This window comes from Lissotriton vulgaris, chromosome 1_1 (assembly GCF_964263255.1).
Source record: "Lissotriton vulgaris chromosome 1_1, aLisVul1.2, whole genome shotgun sequence".
NCBI classification, from domain to species: Eukaryota; Metazoa; Chordata; class Amphibia; order Caudata; family Salamandridae; genus Lissotriton; species Lissotriton vulgaris.
The window spans coordinates 1,047,682,721-1,047,703,195 of NC_141685.1; the positions used below are offsets into that span (position 1 = coordinate 1,047,682,721).

General features: G+C 50.8%; 1 protein-coding gene across 1 annotated transcript in view; it reads right to left on the reverse strand.

Moving 5' to 3' along the window:
- Positions 1-20,475, reverse strand: part of PRKCSH (PRKCSH beta subunit of glucosidase II) — a 313,184-nt gene that overhangs the window by 122,024 nt on the left and 170,685 nt on the right. The window contains exon 12 of the mRNA XM_086962739.1: positions 17,080-17,149. Coding sequence (XP_086818865.1) covers positions 17,080-17,149 — 70 coding nt within the window. The remainder of the gene's footprint in view (positions 1-17,079; positions 17,150-20,475) is intronic.

Consider the following 20,475-nt stretch of genomic DNA (forward strand, 5'->3'; position numbering starts at 1 on the left):
TCCCTCGATCTATCTATCGCCCTCCCTCTATCTATCTTCAGGCGGTGGCAGAGCCTGGGGCATGCTTGAGGTCTCCTGCAGGGAGAAATACTTCCCTGAGAGCTGCGTTGAGGCACAGATTACAATTGCGCCGCTCGGCGATATTTTTTTAAATCAACTTTTAATCAACTTTTAAATTGCTTTTTTTGCTTGCTTAATGCACTAACCCCTTTTGTTGTACAGGACCCCGGCGCTCCCTCACTCCTTACGGTCTTTCCCTGCAGATACTCACCGGCCTCGGTGCCGAGAGAGTAGAGGGCAGCCGCCATCTTGGGAGGGGGAGTCCCACGAGCCTGGTCGGAGTTAGCGGTCCAGTGCTCGGGTGGGACAGGACACATAAGGGCCAGCCAGGCAGGGGGTCGCTGCGATCTTCAGGCGGTGGCAGAGCCTGGGGCACGCTTGAGGTCTCCTGCAGGGAGAAATACTTCCCTGAGAGCTGCGCTGAGGCACAGATTACAATTGCGCCCCTCGGCGATATTTTTTTAAATCAACTTTTAAATTGCTTTTTTTGCTTGCCTAATGCACTAACCCCTTTTGTTGTACAGGACCCCGGCGCTCCCTCACTCGTTACGGTCTTTCCCTGCAGATACTCACCGGCCTCGGTGCCGAGAGAGTAGAGGGCAGCCGCCATCTTGGGAGGGGGAGTCCCACGAGCCTGGCCGGAGTTAGCGGTCCAGTGCTCGGGTGGGACAGGACACATAAGGGCCAGCCAGGCAGGGGGTCGCTGCGATCTTCAGGCGGTGGCAGAGCCTGGGGCACGCTTGAGGTCTCCTGCAGGGAGAAATACTTCCCTGAGAGCTGCGCTGAGGCACAGATTACAATTGCGCCGCTCGGCGATATTTTTTTAAATCAACTTTTAATCAACTTTTAAATTGCTTTTTTTGCTTGCCTAATGCACTAACCCCTTTTGTTGTACAGGACCCCGGCGCTCCCTCACTCCTTACGGTCTTTCCCTGCAGATACTCACCGGCCTCGGTGCCGAGAGAGTAGAGGGCGGCCGCCATCTTGGGAGGGGGAGTCCCACGAGCCTGGCCGGAGTTAGCGGTGCAGTGCTCGGGTGGGACAGGACACTTAAGGCAATGTGCTTCCGGGAGCGCAGCGGACGGGCGCGCCAAAGGAAAGCCCGTCTGTGCCCGTCCGTGACCGCACGGGACCCGGGGCCTGCCACCATGCCCGATCCTCCATTGAATACTCATCCAGGTATTTGTTATCCCTGTGTAAGACCTACCCCATAGACCCAACTACCGCCTCTCACATCTTGGCCCTAGGTATTGCTCGTTCCCCTTCTTCACCAGAGACAATCAACCTCCTGCCCCCACCCCCCAGCAATCCTCCGCACCCGGGCACCTCTATCACCCTATTAAATACTAGATCGGCAGTTGCGCACCAGCAGGAGATATTCAACCTCCTTGACAGCGACAGCCCCGACATACTGTGTTTAACGGAGACATGGTATCGTCCTGATTCCCAACCTAGTGTCCTGGCGGCCCTTCCTCCCTCTTATTCCATCCTACGAGCTGACCGACCAGATGGCAAAACCGGTGGTGGGGTTGCCTTAATTTTCCGTGACAACCTCCGGTTTCAAACACTAGCATCCCCCCCTCTACCTGCAGCGGACTGCTTGGTTGCACGCTCTACCTTACCCAAATCCCCCGTGACCTGTGTGTTGGTATACCGCCCTCCCCATACTCCTTCCCAATTCATTCCTGCTTTCCAAGAATTACTGGCCCCTCTAGTGGTCAACAATGCTACTGTACTTGTGCTCGGCGATTTTAATTTCTGGCCCAGTGATCCCTCAGAAGACCTCACATCCAAGGATTTTACTTCTCTGCTATCAAGCTTAAATTTTGTTCAACACGTCCGTGCCCCAACACACGTTCGGGGCCATATTTTAGACCAAATATGGACCCTTAACTTACCCACTACTAACCTGTCCATCGCCCCCTGCGTATGGTCCGACCATCACCTCTTGTCCTTTTCCCTGGACCTGCGCGTGCAAAATGCCCCTCGTGGCTCTAAAACCCTTTGGGCTAGAAGCTGGAATCGTGTTGATATTTCTGCCTTCTGTGAGTCCTTAACTGCCACCTGCCCTGATCTCACTGACACACCTCCTCAACAGCAACTGGCCAATTTGGACAGTTGGCTAATCCACCTTCGTGATGAAAAGGCCCCTTTGAAGAAGGTTACCATCAATCATCATCACCAGGCCAACAAGTGGTTCACTCCTGCTCTGAAAGCACTCAAGCTAACGGTCCGTCAAGCTGAACGGGCTTGGAGGCTGAAATATTGCTCTACTACTAAAATGAATGATACCACCCTACTATCAGAGTATAAAAAAGCCATCCAAGCGGCCAAGAAAGACTACTTTTCTCAACGCATTCTGGCAGCAGAATGCCAGCCACATGAAATGTTTGCTACAGTCCACGAGCTAGCCTTATCAGACAGGCCTTCACCTACGATCACACCCTCCCAGTCATTGTGCAGCTCACTGAACGAGTTTTTCATTGAGAAAGTTGCACAAATAAAAGCACGTATTCCTCCTCCATCAAACTCTTTTTCAGATTGTTCCCCGCCACAGAACACCCAGTGTCTCACTTACATTCCGGAGCTAACCAGTGAGTCTCTGCCTCCGCTCCTTAAGCGTGTAAAATCTGGGTCTCCCTCTGACACGTGTCCGGCCGTATTTTGGCCCAGGTGTTCTTGGCTTGTCCTGCTCCCGCTCTCACTGTCCTAAATAATACCTTCATTAAAGGCCTAGTCCCCACTGCATTTAAATCTGCCACCATCATCCCCATTTTAAAGAAGCCTGGGGCTGACCCTTCTTCCCTAGCCAACTACCGCCCCATATTCCTGCTTCCCTACTTGGGTAAGGTGGCGGAGGCACACGTGTCTCAAATTCTGAGCGCCTTCATCGAGGACAGCAATTATCTGGCCCCATGTCAAGCCGGCTTCCGACCTCGACATTCAACCGAGAAGGTGGTGATTTCGGTCATGGATCAACTTAGGGAAGGACTCGACGCCAACACCCCCAAGATTCTGGTCCTACTGGACTTATCCGCCGCCTTTGACACTGTGGACCACGACATTCTGTTATCACGTGTCAGGGCGGCGGGGATAGGGGGGTTAGCATTGGCCTGGGTCGAGTCTTTCCTGAAGGACCGCATTCAGACTGTCTATCTTGGCACCTTCTCGGCCCCTCTACGTAATGTCAACTGTGGTGTTCCCCAGGGGTCTGCTCTCTCCCCTTTACTTTTCAATCTTTATGTTTTTCCACTGGTGTTTGCTTTACAGAATATGGAGGTCACTGTATATAACTATGCAGATGATCTTCAACTCATTTTTGATCTTTCTTCCCCTTCAGGGGTTGGCAGTTTCCAGTCCGTCATGCTATTTATCCGAGACTGGATGAACATCAATCAGTTAAAACTTAACCCGGATAAAACAGAACTGGTGGCGACGGGCGGTGCTGCCAATCCCTGGTCCCCTTCTTTCTGGCCCCCTTCACTTGGACCCCCTCCTCTCCCTTCTTGTTCAGTTAAAACCCTCGGGATTATGCTCAATAACTAATTAACCCTCCATTCACATATTAACTCGGTGGTTTCCTCTTGTTTCTTTACCCTACGAGTTATTCGGAAAGTTGCCAGATTCTTTTCCACCTCTGCACTAAAGCTGATCCTTATGGCCATGGTCCTGTCAAAGATTGACTATGGCAACATCATTTATAACGGAGCCCCTGCTTATGCTTTGCAGCGCCTACAGTTAGTACAAAACCAGGCTGCTCACCTGGTTTTTGGCCTGTCTAGGTCCCATCATTCGACCCCCTTGCTTAGGAGCTTACACTGGCTCCCCATAAAACAATGAGCCAGGTTCAAGTTAGGGTGCTTGACTTTTCAAGCAAGAGCGGGCACAGCCCCTGCCTTCATCAACTCGGCAATTTCTCCCTATGTTCCTTCCAGGGACCTCCGCTCCTCTAGCCTAGCTTTATTAACTACGCCCCGGTTTAAAAAAAAGCGGGCAGGGGGGCAGAAGTTTGCTGTACTTGCACCCACCTTTTGGAATGACCTCCCCCTACCTTTAAGACTCTCCTCCTCTTACATGGAGTTTCGGAGGTCACTAAAAACGTTATTATTCCAGCAGGCCTTTGGTACCTAGCTCTCTTGTTGCTCTCACTCAGGGACCTCACCAGCGCCATGAAACTGATTCAGTGTACGTGCGCTCTATAAGTTTTTTTTAAATTCAAATTCAAATCTATCGCCCTCCCTCTATCTATCTACCGCCCTCCCTCTATCCACCGCCCTCCCTCTATCCACCGCCCTCCCTCTATCCACCGCCCTCCCTCTATCCACCGCCCTCCCTCTATCCACCGCCCTCCCTCTATCCACCGCCCTCCCTCTATCCACCGCCCTCCCTCTATCCACCGCCCTCCCTCTATCCACCGCCCTCCCTCTATCCACCGCCCTCCCTCTATCCACCGCCCTCCCTCTATCCACCGCCCTCCCTCTATCCACCGCCCTCCCTCTATCCACCGCCCTCCCTCTATCTACCGCCCTCACTATCTACCGCCTTCACTATCTACCACCCTCCCTCTAGCTATCGCCCTCCCTCTAGCTATCGCCCTCCCTCTAGCTATCGCCCTCCCTCTAGCTATCGCCCTCCCTCTAGCTAGCGCCCTCCCTCTAGCTATCGCCCTCCCTCTAGCTATCGCCCTCCCTCTAGCTATCGCCCTCCCTCTAGCTATCGCCCTCCCTCTAGCTATCGCCCTCCCTCTAGCTATCGCCCTCCCTCTAGCTATCGCCCTCCCTCTAGCTATCGCCCTCCCTCTAGCTAGCTATCGCCCTCCCTCTAGCTAGCTATCGCCCTCCTCTATCTAGCTATCGCCCTCCCTCTATCTAGCTATCGCCCTCCCTCTATCTAGCTATCGCCCTCCCTCTATCTAGCTATCGCCCTCCCTCTATCTAGCTATCGCCCTCCCTCTATCTAGCTATCGCCCTCCCTCTAGCTATCGCCCTCCCTCTAGCTATCGCCCTCCCTCTATCTAGCTATCGCCCTCCCTCTATCTATCGCCCTCCCTCTATCTATCTATCGCCCTCCCTCTATCTATCTATCTATATATGGTACTCTATCTATCTATATATCGTACTCACTCTATCACACCACCACAGCATCACTCAACAGGCAGAGAATCTAACGGAGATCCAGATTCCAAAGCTAGTGAGAGCTGTAAAATTACCAGATGTTAGGAGCGACTATTTCTCAATATAATTTTTAGAGCACACCTCATCCTGCTTTGGAGCTGTTCTCAGATCTTTCAACCAACCACTGTGGCAGCAGGTAGCCAACACCTGTTTACTCTAAGGTGTGTACTATGTCTATCGGTTACAGAGTTTTTAAAATGCCATTAATTTTGCCATCAAAAAAATCTGACAGCCTGTTAGCTGTTTTATTCCCAAAGTACCGTGGAGTAGAGAACTGATGAACAGAAAACATTTCCCTTGAGAAGTTTTCAACATCCAGAACTTTGGACGTAAAGAAGGCTGCTTTATCGGCAAAAACATGCCTTTTATATTTCCTCAAATTGTCCATCGCAGTGCTGCAATAGTCCACCTTCTAAAGTCTCTCTAGTTTCTTGCAGCCTAGTTTGGCCTGAAAGGGAAGATGATACCGGGGGAGGAACAGATTACTATTGTTTTCTTAAGCAGTCTATATGACAGAATGTCATAAAGTACATCCTAAACTCAGGTCATATAGCCTGAGGAACTCACATGTGCCGAAGTAGGTCCAAAAAAGGCGTGTCCTCTTTTAGTTGCTGTATTAGGTCCAGGATAGATTGTTTGGCCAACGGATGCAAATTAGGATGCTTTTCTGGTGGACTAGCTTGTGTCTGATGTCTGCGTCAAACATATGGGATATAGAGCCTGAAAAGAACCAGCTGATGAGCTGACCAGCGTAAAGGGATGAAATCTTTGTCCTCTATAAAGAGCAAATTCGGCACATGCCCCTTCAGATGCGTTGGATCTGATAGCAACTACACCATCCCCAAACAAGCAATGCTGCTAATTAACTTCTCAGTTGCAGGGCTACCAGGGGTGCCTCCTAATATAATAAAGTCACATACTACAAAGAAGTTGGTGTGTTTTAGGGAGAGTGGAAGTACAAGGTCTAAGAGGGGATCACAGAAGTGTCCCGGAATCCCCAGTGGATGGTAAGAAATTCGCCCACTTGGTGGGGAAGTTTTCTGAGAAAAAGTGAAGTCTATGAGTTCCACTGAAGCCAACTCTGGAGTCTGAAACTTCTTCAGGGTCAACATATCTCAAAAGATGATCATCACTGATCCCAGTCCCCCAGCAACCCCCCCACTCCAGCAAGCCCGGTACGATGTATTATATTTAAACCAGGTGGACACATTGCACTAAGATCTGAATAATACGTATTATTCAGCCACGTTTCAGTGATCAAAAGACCCCTCAAATAATATGTCATGGATCTACACAGCATGTTTAACAGTTGACCTGGAATTTAACAGAGCACATTCAATAGGTTTCACAGGATGCCTCTCTCCAGTTTGTCTACAACCTCCACCACTATCACCCATTGTACTTCCTAAGCACAGGCTCCCATGTGCTTTGGAAGTAGTTAACTATCTGCCGTCAATACCCGACCCCTCCATATCCAGCCTACTCATAAAATGTGAATTCATCCTGCAGAGTTCCAAGGAACCTCCTTGATCTCCACAGGGGACTCCATTTGCCTGCAGTCTAGCCCAATTTCCAACAGCCTTTCCTTGGTAAAGCAGACCTGTGCATACCAACCTCATACAGGAGTAAAACGAATATGCTACTTACCAGTATGCATCTGTTCTTGGCATGTAGGGCTGCTGACATTCATATCTGTGCATAGATCGCCGCCTAGTGTTGGGTCCGGATGATCGCACATTGTTGTCCTGGAAGAGTCTTCGAAGTATCACGAGATAGGTGGCTCCTCCCCTGGACTACAGTGCGCATGGGCATCGACTCCATCCTCAGATTGTTTTTAGCCATTGTGGCCAAGATGGAGTGAAACTAAGTGAATGATGACCATGCAAGAAGTATATGTGAGTTCTGCAGCTGCTACAGGCGCCGGGGAGGAGGGCGGGCGATATGAATGACAGCAGCCCTACATGCCAAGAACAGATGCATACTGGTAAGTAGCATATTCGGTTCGAGGCATGTGGGCTGCTGAATTCATATCTGTGCATAGAATACATAGCAGTCCCTCCATTAACGGCGGCCGCCCGTGCCAGCTGCAGCAGTTTGGAAAAGTGTCCTTAGAACAGCCTGCCCTACAGCTGCCTGCTGTTTAGAGTGCACATCAACACAATAATGCTTTGTAAATGTGTGTGTGGTAGACCATGTGGCTGCTCTACATATGTCTTCCAAAGGAATATTTCCAAGGAAAGCCATGAAGGCCCCCAACTTTCTGGTGGAGTAGGCCCGCGGTGGAATGGTGAGAGTACGCTTGGCTTTCAGATAGCAGATCTGAATACATTTAACGATCCACCTGGCTATACCCGCTTTGGAAATGGGGTTACCCTTGTGTTGTGGCGCAAAGGCAACAAAGAGTTGTTTAGTTTTTCTAAAATCCCTGGTCCTATCAATGTAATACATCAGGGCCCTTTTGACGTCAAGGGTGTGGAGCATTCTCTCCGCCAATGACTCAGGATTTTGGAAGAACACAGGTAATTCAATAGTCTGGTTAATATGGAATTGACACACTACCTTAGGAAGGAATTTAGGGTTAGTGCGAAGCACCACCCTGTTAGAATGAATTTGAACAAATGGCTCCTGGATAGTTAGTGCTTGGAGCTCACTAACTCGTCACAGCGATGTAATCGCTATAAGGAAAGCCACTTTCCATGTCAAGAATTGAATCTCGCAGGAATGCAGTGGTTCAAAGGGGGGACCCATCAGCCGAGTGAGGACCACATTGAGGTTCCACTCAGGAGCTGGCGGAGTCCGCGGAGGGATGACTCGTTTGAGTCCTTCCAGAAAGGCTTTGATGGCAGGCACCCTGAAGAGTGAGAGGTGCCGCCTGTTTTGGAGATAAGCAGCCATTGCGGATAAATGTATGCAAATGGAAGCATAGGCCAGATTACATTTGTACAGATGGAAAAGATAAATGATGTTCTGAATAGATGCATCTAGCGGGTTAATGTCGTGGTCTGCACAATAAATGACAAACCGCTTCCACTTTGCTGCATAGCATGCTCTTGTGGTGGGCTTCCATGCCTCCCGGATGATGTCCATACAGTCAGGAGGTAAGTTGAGGTAGCCAAACTCTAAGACCTCAGGAGCCAGATCGCCAGGTTGAGCTGTTGCGGATCTGGATGCTGAATGTCGCCATGGCTCTGCGTCAGAAGGCTGGGTGTGAGACGTAGCCTCTGATGCGGTACCACGGACAGTTCTAGAAACGTGGTGTACCACGGCTGGCGAGCCCACGTCGGAGCAACCAGGATGAGAGTGATCGAGTGCTGCCTGAGCTTGCGTGCCACCAGCGGTATCAGAGGTGCTGGGGGAAAAGCGTACGCAAATTTGCCTGACCAGTTCATCCATATCGCATTGCCCTGCGACTGTGGGTGTGGAAACCTAGCGGCGAAGCTTTGGCATTTTGCGTTCTCTCTTGTGGCGAACAGGTCTATCTCTGGATGACCCCACTTTTGGAACTACAGGTGGAGTACTGATGGGTGTATCTCCCACTCGTGCATTTGGTGGCTGTACCTGCTGAGCAGGTCCGCCATCTGATTGTCCTTGCCTGGGAGGTGTTCTGCCATGAGGAAGATGTTTCTCTGAATGGCCCACTTCCACATGCTCTGAGCCAGATGAGACAGCTGTGGAGAGTGTGTTCCTCCCTGCTTCTGAATGTAGTACATGGCCGTCATGTTGTCCGTCCGGATCAACACGACCTTGTTGCACAGATGTACTTTGAAGGCCTTTAGTGCCATGAAGATTGCCATCAGTTCCAGAACATTGATGTGCATCTTCCGTTGCTGTTGTGTCCATAGTCCCTGCACAGTGTAATGGAGTACATGAGCTCCCCATCCCTGGAGAGAAGCATCCGTTGTCAGGATGATCTGTGGCACAGGCTCTTGGAACGGTTGTCCCTTGCAAAGGTTTTGTGGATTCCACCAATGCAGAGAGTTGTATGCCCGACCGCTCACCAACACTAGGTCTCTCAACTGCCCGTGAGCCTGAGTCCACTGACGTGCTAAGCACTCCTGAAGCGGACGCATATGTAGTCTCGCGTGCGGGACTATGGAGATGCAGGAGGCCATCATGCCTATCAACTGCATGAACACTCGCGCTGGAAGCGATTGTTGGGGCTTGAATCGTTGTATCAGCGATAGAATGCTGTTGACCCTCACTGAATTCGGCTGTGCTGTGGCTGCCAGAGTGTTTATTGTCGCACCCAGATACTGCCGTATGTGGGCGGGTTGGAGATGGGACTTTGGGTAATTCAGTGAGAAGCCCAGATCGTGAAGGAGGTGAATGGTGTGGGACACGTGAGCGGCACACTGCTGGGCAGACTTTGCTTGGATGAGCCAGTCGTCCATATAAGGGTAGACGTGAATGTTCTGTCTCCGTAGGTGCGCCGCCACTGTCGCCAGGCACTTTGTAAACACGCTGGGTGCCGTGGTGACTCCGAAAGGCAAAACCTTGAACTGGTAATGTTGGTTTTGGATGGTGAACCGGAGGTATTTTCTACGTGACGGGTGCAGCGGAATGTGAAAATATGCATCCTTTAGGTCTAAAGTTGCGAGAAAATCCCCCTGACTGAGCAACGGGAGCACTTGCTGCAGGGTCAGCATATGAAAGTGCTCCGATAGAATGTACTGGTTGAGGGGTCTGAGGTCCAGTATGGGTCTAAGGGACCCGTCCTTTTTTGGTATCAAGAAGTACAGTGAGTAAACTCCTGTGCCTCTTTCTTTCACAGGCACAAGCTCTATTGCCCCTTTTTGCAGCATGACGAGGACCTCCTGCTGCAATAAGTGCAAATGCTCGGCGGACATAGGACGGTGTCTTGGGGGTATGTTGGGTGGAGTGGATGTTAACTCCAGACAATAACCGTACGGTATAAGCTGTTTGACCCACCTGTCTGTGGTGATTGTTTTCCAGACAGGCAGGAACTGCTGAAGTCTCCCCCCGACCGGTGTTGTGTGGTCGGGGGGCAGTGACAAGGCGTCACTGTTTGCTGGTGGCAGAGGATCTGGAGTTGTTGTTTCCACGACCCCTGCCCTTGGCGCTGTTACCACGATATCCACCTCAACTTTGTTTGGTGTATGTGGACTGCGTGTTGCCTTTGTAGTACTGCGTGGTTTGGGAGAGCTGGCCTCTGGAAACGCCTCTAGTGCTTGAGCGACGAAAAGACCCACCCCTGAATTGCTGGGGCTGTAAGGCACCCATGGACTTAGCAGTTTCAGTGTCCTTCCTAATCTTTTCTAAGGTGGTGTCAACCTCTGGGCCAAACAGGTGATCTGGATTTACTGTTTTATTAAGAATGGTGGTCTGTATCTCCGGCTTAAACCCTGAGATTCTCAGCCAGGCATGTCGTCTCAGCATGACACTAGTGTTGACAGCCCTGGCTGCGGTGTCAGCCGCGTCTAGTGCACATTTAATTGAAGCATTAGATATCAGCTTCCCCTCTTGAATAAGCATCTCAGCTGCCTCCTTGTATTCGTCTGGCAGGTGCTGCAACAGGGTCTCCAGTGTGTCATAGTGTGCCCTGTCATACCTCGCTAGAAGCGCTTGCGTATTGGAAATGCGCCAGATATTGGCTGCTTGTGCTGCTACCCTTTTCCCTGATGCCTCAAACACCTTAGATTCCTTGTCTGGGGGAGTAGCATCACCCGTCGTCTGAGAATTAGCCCTCTTCCGGGCATTGGAGACGACAAGAGAGTCCAAAAGCAACTGTCCTTTAATGTAAGTAGGATCAGTAGGCGCTGGCTTATACTTTCTCAATCCTAGGGTTTATCACCCTGGCTCTGGTAGGCTCCTTAAAGATCTCTCCAGCATGTTTTAAGACACCGTTTAACATAGGCAGAGTCTTGACAGTTCTCTCTGAGACTGAAAAGGTATCAAAAAGAAAATCCACGTCAATGGGGTCAGCATGGAGCTGGACGTCGTGGTTTTTAGCCGCCCGCTCAATGAGGGCATTGAACGCTGCTGAATCCTCTGTAGGGGATGTCTTTACAGAATAAAGTTGAGTGTCTTGGGCAGAATGGGGATCACCTGGGTCAGCACCAGCAGCCCAGGGTTCATTGGTATTATCAGGGTCGGTGTAGACAGGATAGCTGTACTCATCCTCATCTTCGCCCTCCCCAGCGTCCACGTCAGAGTAAGTGGGTGAGACATTATGGGCCTGTGGAGAAAGTGGTTCCACAAGGACAGGAGCCAAACCAGAGTCCTTCTTCTTCTTTAGAGGAATCTTGTAGGACTCCATGGGTTGTTCCGGGGCAATTTTTCGCTTGTGGAGGGAAAGTCTGCCCGTTTCGGCATCAATAAAATGTTCTTGTTGGTCTTCCACCGAAGATTGCCGAGGCTTCAAGGTGGGAACCACTGTCGACGACTTCGGCACCGAGGACACCTTCTCGGGCACGTTGGCGACCACTCTAGGGGTAAAAGCCTTCGGCGCCACCTTCGGCGGCAACGTGAAGTGAATGGGCGTCGACGCTTTGTGAGGTTTCTCGACCGGCTTCGAAGGTGGAGGATCTCTTGGTCCGACAGCCGAGGCCTTCTCCTTGATGCGCTGTAGGGAGTCCGTCACTTGCTTGGTGAAAGCGGCGGACGGCCGCGCCGAGTCGACGGGATCCTTCGAGGCACCACTAGGCGTGGACTCTCGGGGTGCACCGCTCTTGGCCTAGTCTTGTTGACGCGGAGTCGCGAGAACCTTCGGATCACCGAGTCCTTTGTTGGTGTTGATCGCCTTCGGCGCCGATTTACTCGTCTCGACACCCTTGACTTGAGCCTTCGTATCGAAAACACCCTTCTGCTTCTTCGGCGCCGAGGCCTTGTAGCCGACCAAGGTAATGCGCACTTTCGGTTTCGAGGTGGGCACCAGTGTTGTTGCTTGTGTCGAGACCGTTGGTTTCACTTTCGGTTTCGATTTTGCAGGGTGCGGCTCAATAGTAATGTCCGTGGCCGAGGCCCGAAGGCGGGCCGTAGAACCCATTGCAAGATCTTGGGTAAGGCCTAGTGGCGATCCCTCGACCTGAGCCTTATGAATCGGTACGGCCCCAGTGTCAGTGCGAGGTAGCTCATTGTCCGAGCTATCCTCCATGGCCCCAAAGGCTTCGACAGGTTGTCACCAATGTCCCGGTTAGCTTCCTCTTCGACATCCCCGGCATCGAAAATGTCCGCAGGCGCCGGTGCAGTGTGCTGGGCCGCCTGGCGCGCAGCGCGTCGATGCTTAAGCGTCTTCTTGGACCTGAAGCGGGAACAAGCCATGCAACTGGCTTCATCATGATCCGGCGACAGACACTTGTTGCACACCGGGTGGACGTCGATGAGGGGATACTTTGAGCTGCAGACGGGACATCTCTTGAATGGACTTCGGTCCATGATGAACAGTCGATAGGGTCTGAGGCGTCGACTGGGCCTTCCGCGCCGAAAGCACGTGGTTGTATGGAATCCGGCTCGGAACCGAGCTGGAAAGTTAGGCACCGAACGCAAGACTAAACCGACGCAGAAAGCTAAAGACCTTTTGGTCTTAAGAAAGTTTTTTATAGATTCCGACTAGAGGGAACCAATACACATCCGAACCCAATGGCGGAAAAAAACAATCTGAGGATGGAGTCGATGCCCATGCGCACTGTAGTCCAGGGGAGGAGCCACCTATCTCGTGATACTTCGAAGACTCTTCCAGGACAACAATGTGCGATCATCCGGACCCAACACTAGGCGGCGATCTATGCACAGATATGAATGTCAGCAGCCCACATGCCTCGAACCAGGTAGCATGCCTGGCGCTGTGGGTGGCCTGGTGCAGACTGGGTAGCCTTTGGCAAGCCAGCAGAGCAGCTGCCTCGTCTTTATAAGGCCTTAACAGAGCTCTCATAAGTACAACGCTAGAGCACGAACTAGAAAAATAGGCGCTTAAAGTCAGGGCTTCGGCAGAGGTAAAAATGGTGTCCTCGCGCCTGCTGACCACAATGGTCTTCATTCCACGAAATGGCTGAAACAAACTCAAATACTCCTTAGGTTCCCTGGCTATAGAAGCTAAATAGTCCAGGATGGTGGCATGACGGTCAGTGGTGAATGACAGACAGATCTAAAAAGGGTGAGGAGCTAAAGTCCTAACTTGTGGGAAAGCTGGAGACCAGACACAAGGCAAAGTTGTAGGAAGCTGGCTCTTTATATAGTATACCAAAAAGAGGTATGGTGTGTAGAGAGTCCAGGTACCCCTTATGAATGGAAAGGAACTCGCTCTAGGGTAGTGTGGTAGATCAGCTTTAGGCTTTTCAGAGAGGACTGTTAAGACATTTGACACAGTGTCAATAAATGATGCACACACTCAAATAGGAGATCAACACCAATTTGGAAAAATAACAGTTTTTGAATATATTTTTAACACCAAGAACTTCGTAATTGGGTACCTACTTTGTTTTAAGAAAACACTGTTGAAAGTATACAGGAATTCACTTGCATTTGGTGAGTTATCAAGGTTTTTACATATACAGTAACATTCTGGCATTTGTATCAGTAAAGCGGTAATGTTATCCTACAGGACATAAACATACACTACATATGGGTACTTAGCAGAGACTTACATACTGTCCTTCAGGATTTATGGTAAGTATTGAGTAGGGTTCAAAGCAACACCAACTGGTAACCTCGGTCAGCTCTGGGGTGTCCGGGTGCAGAAATGCAATTAAGCACTGCCTGCCCTGATTAAATCAGTGGGGAATGGACGGTTCAAAAGAGGCTGCAAGTAAGGACTTGGGGGTCGGTCCGGGAGAACCCACAGGGGGCTCAATCCTTGAGGATCTTGGGTATGCGGAGACATCGTAAGCCCACTGAAACTCAGGCTGAGGGGCTTGTGTGCAGTGGTGGTTTCTAGGTGGAGTCACACTGAGGGAGGCACTTGTGGTATTTGGTTGCCTGCAAAAACAGGCTGTAAGCAGGGACTGGGGGACCAGTACAGACAAACCCAAACTTGGGTTCAGATGTGGAGGGTCTCAGGACCCCGTAGGCATTATTGATCCACTTCTCCTCGGGCTGTGGGGCTCAGGTGCAGTGGTGTCTTCAGGCATCGTGTTGCGGTGGTCCAAAGGCTCTCGCAGTTCCTGCTTTCCTGCAGAAAGAGACTACGGGCAAGGGCTAGGGGACAGGTCTGGAGAAGCCCATGGGATTCTCACATCTTGAGGATCTCAGTGCATCAAGGGCACCATCGGTTTACGGAAACTCAGGTTGGGGGGGGCTTGTGTGCAGTGAGGCATTATACGGTGGGGGTCGCACTGGCATAGGCTCTCTTTTTAGTCCTTTTGGTGCCTGCAACCGTGCAGGGAAGCAGCTCCTTTGCTCCAAGGGAGATACAGCTGGCCAGTTGCAGTCACTCCTCCACATCTTTTGGAGGTGACACCGCTTTCTGGTTGACCCAGGTCTGTGCAATTGTTGGGGACAGCAGACAGGCTGGCAGGGTTGGTGCCAAGTCAGTTGCTGCTCCTCAGTTCTTGCGTTGTGGGGTCTTAGTCCTCCTTTCTGCTCCAGGCAGACAAATCTGATTTTACTGTCTCAGGGGGCCACCTAAATACTCTATTCAGGTGCGTTAAAGCGAGTGAAGGATAGTGGCCGTAGGGCTACTATTCCCTGTGGTCACTACACCACCGAGATGACCACTTCCTGTGGGGAGTGGGCATCACCCTGTCCCAGGGTTCCCAATTTCACCATGACCTGCATGGTGAAATCCTAATTTGTGTTCCCTTCAGGTAGCCTACCTTAGGAATGTGACTAGCCTGGAAGTGCAACACGCTTCCTTGCATAGCTAATTTCCCGCCTGTTCAGGAGCCAAATGGGCCTCAGGGCAGGGGGTGGCATCCACCCAGGTCTGGGGGAGGCTAGTGTCTCATATCAAAGGTGTTGTGCTCTTTCAAACTCCCTTCATTGACATGCTAATTTACTAACCCTCCTTCTGGAGAAGGTGTAAAAATCCTCTAACCAGAACAGGCATAGTTTCTGACCTAAGAGAGCAGGGCTCTCACCTCCTATGAGGTCAAAAACGTGTCTGTTGTGGCAGGCTGGACAGGACCAGTTAGCCAGCACACTAGAGGCATAGTAGGGTTCGGGGGTACCTCTAAGCTACCCTATGGGTGCAGGTAATAATAAATCCATCACTGGAATCAGTGTGGGTTTATTAATACAAGGAATTTGATCCCAAACACCATAGGTTTCAGAGAAGCCATTCTGTAGTGGGAAACTCGTTTTGACTAGTTCTCACCAGTACATGCCTTAAGATGGCCCACTTGCAATATCCAGCAACAGAACTAGATATCACAGGGGCATATCTGCTCATGCAGATATGTCCTCACATAAAATACAATGCCCCCTTCCTTAGGGCTCAAAGGCCTGCTGTAGAGGTTACTTACTTTTATCAAATGCAGCGACATACCTAATATCATGTTTTCACCCGGGGTTTGCACGATGTCATGCAGCCTGCAATGGCAGTCTGTATTGAATTTGTTTGTGGGCCCCTTAGGGTGGCATACGATTTGCTGCACCCCTTAGGCACCCTCTTTAGTACCAATGCCCTAGGTACCCGGGGTACCATTTACTGGGGATTTATAGGGGTACTAAAGTTCATGCCAATTGGGTTACAATTAGACATCACCTTGTTTTAAGGGAAGAGCACTGGTACACAGGTCTGGTTGGCAGGCCTCAGTGCACTGTCCGTGTAGAAACCCAGAATCTAGTGGCTAAAAGTGGCAAAACGTAGGAGGTAAAATCACCACAAAAGCCCTGTTTTCTACAAGCATGTTGTTGAGGATGCCAGAATCTCAAGTACAGTTAGCCCAAGATAATATGGAAAGCAACAATCTTTCAGAGATGCTCTGAGATGAGGCCTGAAGTCCAGGGCGCAACATATCTATAGTTCAAGGTAGAATAGTCATACAATCCAGCAGCAAACCCCTCAACCTAACTACTGAGGACCAAAGGGATTCATGATAACATAAGGGATTACAATATGGTAATTTCTGGAAGGCCCAGAGTTCTTTTCAACAAGCTATGTCCTATCTAAAGACTAGAACTCCAGTTGTTTGTTCACCTGATCATTCTTTTCCAACAACAAGCTACCTCAGGACAAAAAAAAGGACGAAGAGTTTGATCTAGTTCCTGATGGTGTGCTCAATCACTTACCAAACCACCACAGTGGGGGCTACCACCTGCTCACTGAAGGAACACCATATATAACAGAAACCTATTGGTCACTGAAGTGCAACTGATGACACACCACACCATTAAGACCATTCTGTGACATCAGAGTGGAAACAGAGCACTCATGGTGCCTGGCTACTTCAAGGGCACTGAGACCTCAAAAACAATACATGCAGTAGTGTTTAATTGCCCAAGCAGAATTAATGAGTACTTAGGCTGTACCAACTGTGAAGATCTACCTATTGGTTTATGACATAGCAGTAGGGAAATCATAACTTTAGAACAAGATGGACAGGTAGTGCGTAGGAAATTAAATGCAAATGTTTAAATGTTACCACTGAGGCTGGTTGCAAAGACTTTTCAGGCAAAGAAACAAAAAAAGAATGGCATGAAGGTGAGCTAAGCATGAGAGGGTAATGCGTGGGACCAAAAGATTGTCTTTTTCTGCTACGGCAGGTACTTCCGTCTCTAACCACATGGTACAGAATAATATAGGTGTACAGCGGAGGAAGCCAGAGAATGCAGGAAAAGTTGAATAGATTTAGAATTTGCAGAGGTCAAATTCCTATACTCCAAGACAACACATTGAAACCATGCTGGGTTTAAATACACTAAACATGGGGTGAAGGAGGTCTCTCACCTGATGGATTCTTCCATATCTTTAAGAGATCGGGCTGCCTCATCATATTGGTCCCGAGCCTTCTGCGCCTCTAGAAGAGGATAAGAGAAAGGTCAGAACATGCGCAGCATAAGGCAAATTAATCCAGGGACAAACTGGGTATCCCTGTAGATGTAAAATGTGGTGTGGCCCTCGTCCTCTACAGGCACCACTGCAGTGCATCTCCAAGGTACCAGAGGCAGCAATGCAGTTGGCCCCCTGCCACCATACGCACCAGTCCAGTGTGTGCCATATGCTTTAGTGTAGGATGTACCACTGCAGCCACATGCACCAATACAATGTTTGCCTCACCCACCACTGGCAGCAATGCTAAATTTGCTTGATGCTCCAGCTGTATCAGTGCAAGGTGCTTTCCAGCCCAACAGGTACCCAAAAGCAGTGTATTCTACAGACACATTGGCATTAATTCAGTGTGTACTTAACCCCTTGGACGCTCATGACGAGCTCAGCTCGTCATGGTGTACAACTCCATACACTCATGACGAGCTGAGCTCGTCATGAACAATGGGAAAAAAGATCATCCAGCACAGGAGGAAAATAACACTAGCATCGATGGTGTTAAGCACCTCTTGGTCCCATAGGTATCAATGCAAGGTGCCACATCCAAGTATGCTGCTCTGGACAATTTTCCTAGCAGTTGAGGCAGGAATAATTGTCCATAGCCTCTAAAAGACAGCATCTCCTTTCTCAAGGGACAAAACGCAATCTAGTTGCAACAGACACTGCAAACAAAAAAAAAGCTTTCCCTGGAGGAATAAGAGCATAGGGGAATGGAAGAGGCGAGCAAAAGAAAGATCACAGGTTATTAGTGAAAGGATATTAAAAAAATGATGAACTATACAGTGCTCACGATTTCATCAGTTAATGGTATGGAAACCTAGTACCTTCAGGTTGCACACACATCTAAAGGATAACGATTTCTGGAAAACGGCAATAGCTATAGCTAATGAACCTAAGGCACCAGAAAAAAGAGTGAATGAGGAGGAGATTGTGCGATCTGCTTTTCTAAAGAGATGAAAAGTAAAGCTTTGAAAATATATAAATTAATAGCATTGTTATTCACAAAGCCAATAGCTTACACTTTCCTAATGCGAGTCCTATTGGCCATGGCAATGCTTGTTGGAAGCAAGCAAGGGCAGTGCTGTTGTGGTGCTGAGTGATGATGTGATTGGGCTGAGTGATGTGGTGGTGTGCCCAGAGTGATGTGGTGGTGTCCCAGAGTGATGTGGTGGTGTCCCAGAGTGATGTGGTGGTGTCCCAGAGTGATGTGGTGGTGTCCCGAGTGATGTGGTGGTGTCCCGAGTGATGTGGTGGTGTCCCGAGTGATGTGGTGGTGTCCCGAGTGATGTGGTGGTGTCCCGAGTGATGTGGTGGTGTCCCCATTGATGTGGTGGTGTCCCCGAGCGAGTGATGTGGTGGTGCCCCCGAGCGAGTGATGTGGTGGTGCCCCCGAGCGAGTGATGTGGTGGTGCCCCCGAGCGAGTGATGTGGTAGTGCCCCCGAGCGAGTGATGTGGTGGTGCCCCCGAGCGAGTGATGTGGTGGTGCCCCCGAGCGAGTGATGTGGTGATGCCCCCGAGCGAGTGACGTGGTGGTGCCCCAGAGTGACGTGGTGGTGTCCCCGAGTGACGTGGTGGTGTCCCCGAGTGACGTGGTGGTGTCCCCGAGTGACGTGGTGGTGTCCCCGAGTGACGTGGTGGTGTGCCAGAGCGATGTGGTGGTGTGCCAGAGCGATGTGGTGGTGTGCCAGAGCGATGTGGTGGTGTGCCAGAGCGATGTGGTGGTGTGCCAGAGCGATGTGGTGGTGTGCCAGAGCGATGTGGTGGTGTCCCCGAGTGATGTGGTGGTGTCCCCGAGTGATGTGGTGGTGTCCCGGAGCGAGTGATGTGGTGGTGTCCCGGAGCGAGTGATGTGGTGGTGTCCCGGAGCGAGTGATGTGGTGGTGTCCCGGAGCGAGTGATGTGGTGGTGTCCCGGAGCGAGTGATGTGGTGGTGTCCCGGAGCGAGTGATGTGGTGGTGTCCCGGAGCGAGTGATGTGGTGGTGTTCCCGAGTGATGTGGTGGTGTCCCCGAGTGATGTGGTGGTGTCCCCGAGTGATGTGGTGGTGTCCCCATTGATGTGGTGGTGTCCCCATTGATGTGGTGGTGTCCCCATTGATGTGGTGGTGTCCCCGAGCGAGTGATGTGGTGGTGTCCCAGAGCGAGTGATGTGGTGGTGTCCCAGAGCGAGTGATGTGGTGGTGTCCCCGAGTGACGTGGTGGTGTCCCCGAGTGACGTGGTGGTGTCCCCGAGTGACGTGGTGGTGTCCCCGAGTGGCGTGGTGGTGTCCCCGAGTGACGTGGTGGTGTCCCCGAGTGACGTGGTGGTGTCCCAGAGTGACGTGGTGGTGTCCCCGAGTGACGTGGTGGTGTCCCCGAGTGACGTGGTGGTGTCCCCGAGTGATGTGGTGGTGTGCCAGAGCGATGTTGTGGTGTTCCTGAGTGATGTGGTGGTGCCCCTGAGTGATGTGGTGGTGTGCCAGAGCGATGTGGTGCAGCAGCACAGAGACTGAAGCTAAGAACACGCTACAAAGCGCTTTCAGTTTCAAAGCACAGAATGATGGAGCCGGGAAAAAGCAAGGGGAAACAGGAAAACACAGGGAGAGTGTATAATGGTAGAGGCAGCGAGGGCTGGGGCTTGGACAGCAATCAAGTACGGGGTCGAGAAGGCACTGAATGGGAGAACACGGAAAACACCCAGGTTCAAGAAGGAAGATGCAAACACACGGGAGAGCAGGCGGATGGGGCATGGACAGCAATCAAGTACGGGGTTGCGAAGGCACTGAACGGGAGAACATGGAAAACACCCAGGGCCAAGGAAGGAAGATGCAAGCACACAGGAGAGCAGGCGGAGACAAGCTCTCGGCATTGCTGTGGCGGGGGGGGGGGGGCGGGAGCAGGACCGAATTCCTTTGAAGTCTGATGCGGGGCGGGGGAGCGGCAGCCTTTGAAGTCTGATGGGGGGGGGGGCGGCAGCCTTTGAAGTCTGATGTGAGGCACAGACAAATGGTTGTGTGTGACGTGGCTGGTTTGTGCACGCGCATAGATCACATAAACTGTGTCTAATCCGCCGTTTTGTTAGACTGTTCTTTTCCCCTTACTATAATCTCGCTGGAGCAACGCGCAAGCGCATTGGCTCAGGCGAGACCTAAAAACAAGTAAGATTTATTTTATTTATTTTATTTTAAGAGTTTTATATAGCGCTGGCTAGACCCGGAGGTATCAGAGCGCTTTACAAGAGGATCGTTGCGTTACAAGTTACAACAGTTACAAGAGCATAGTAAGGTAAATTAAACAAAAACAATGTTGTGAGAATTCT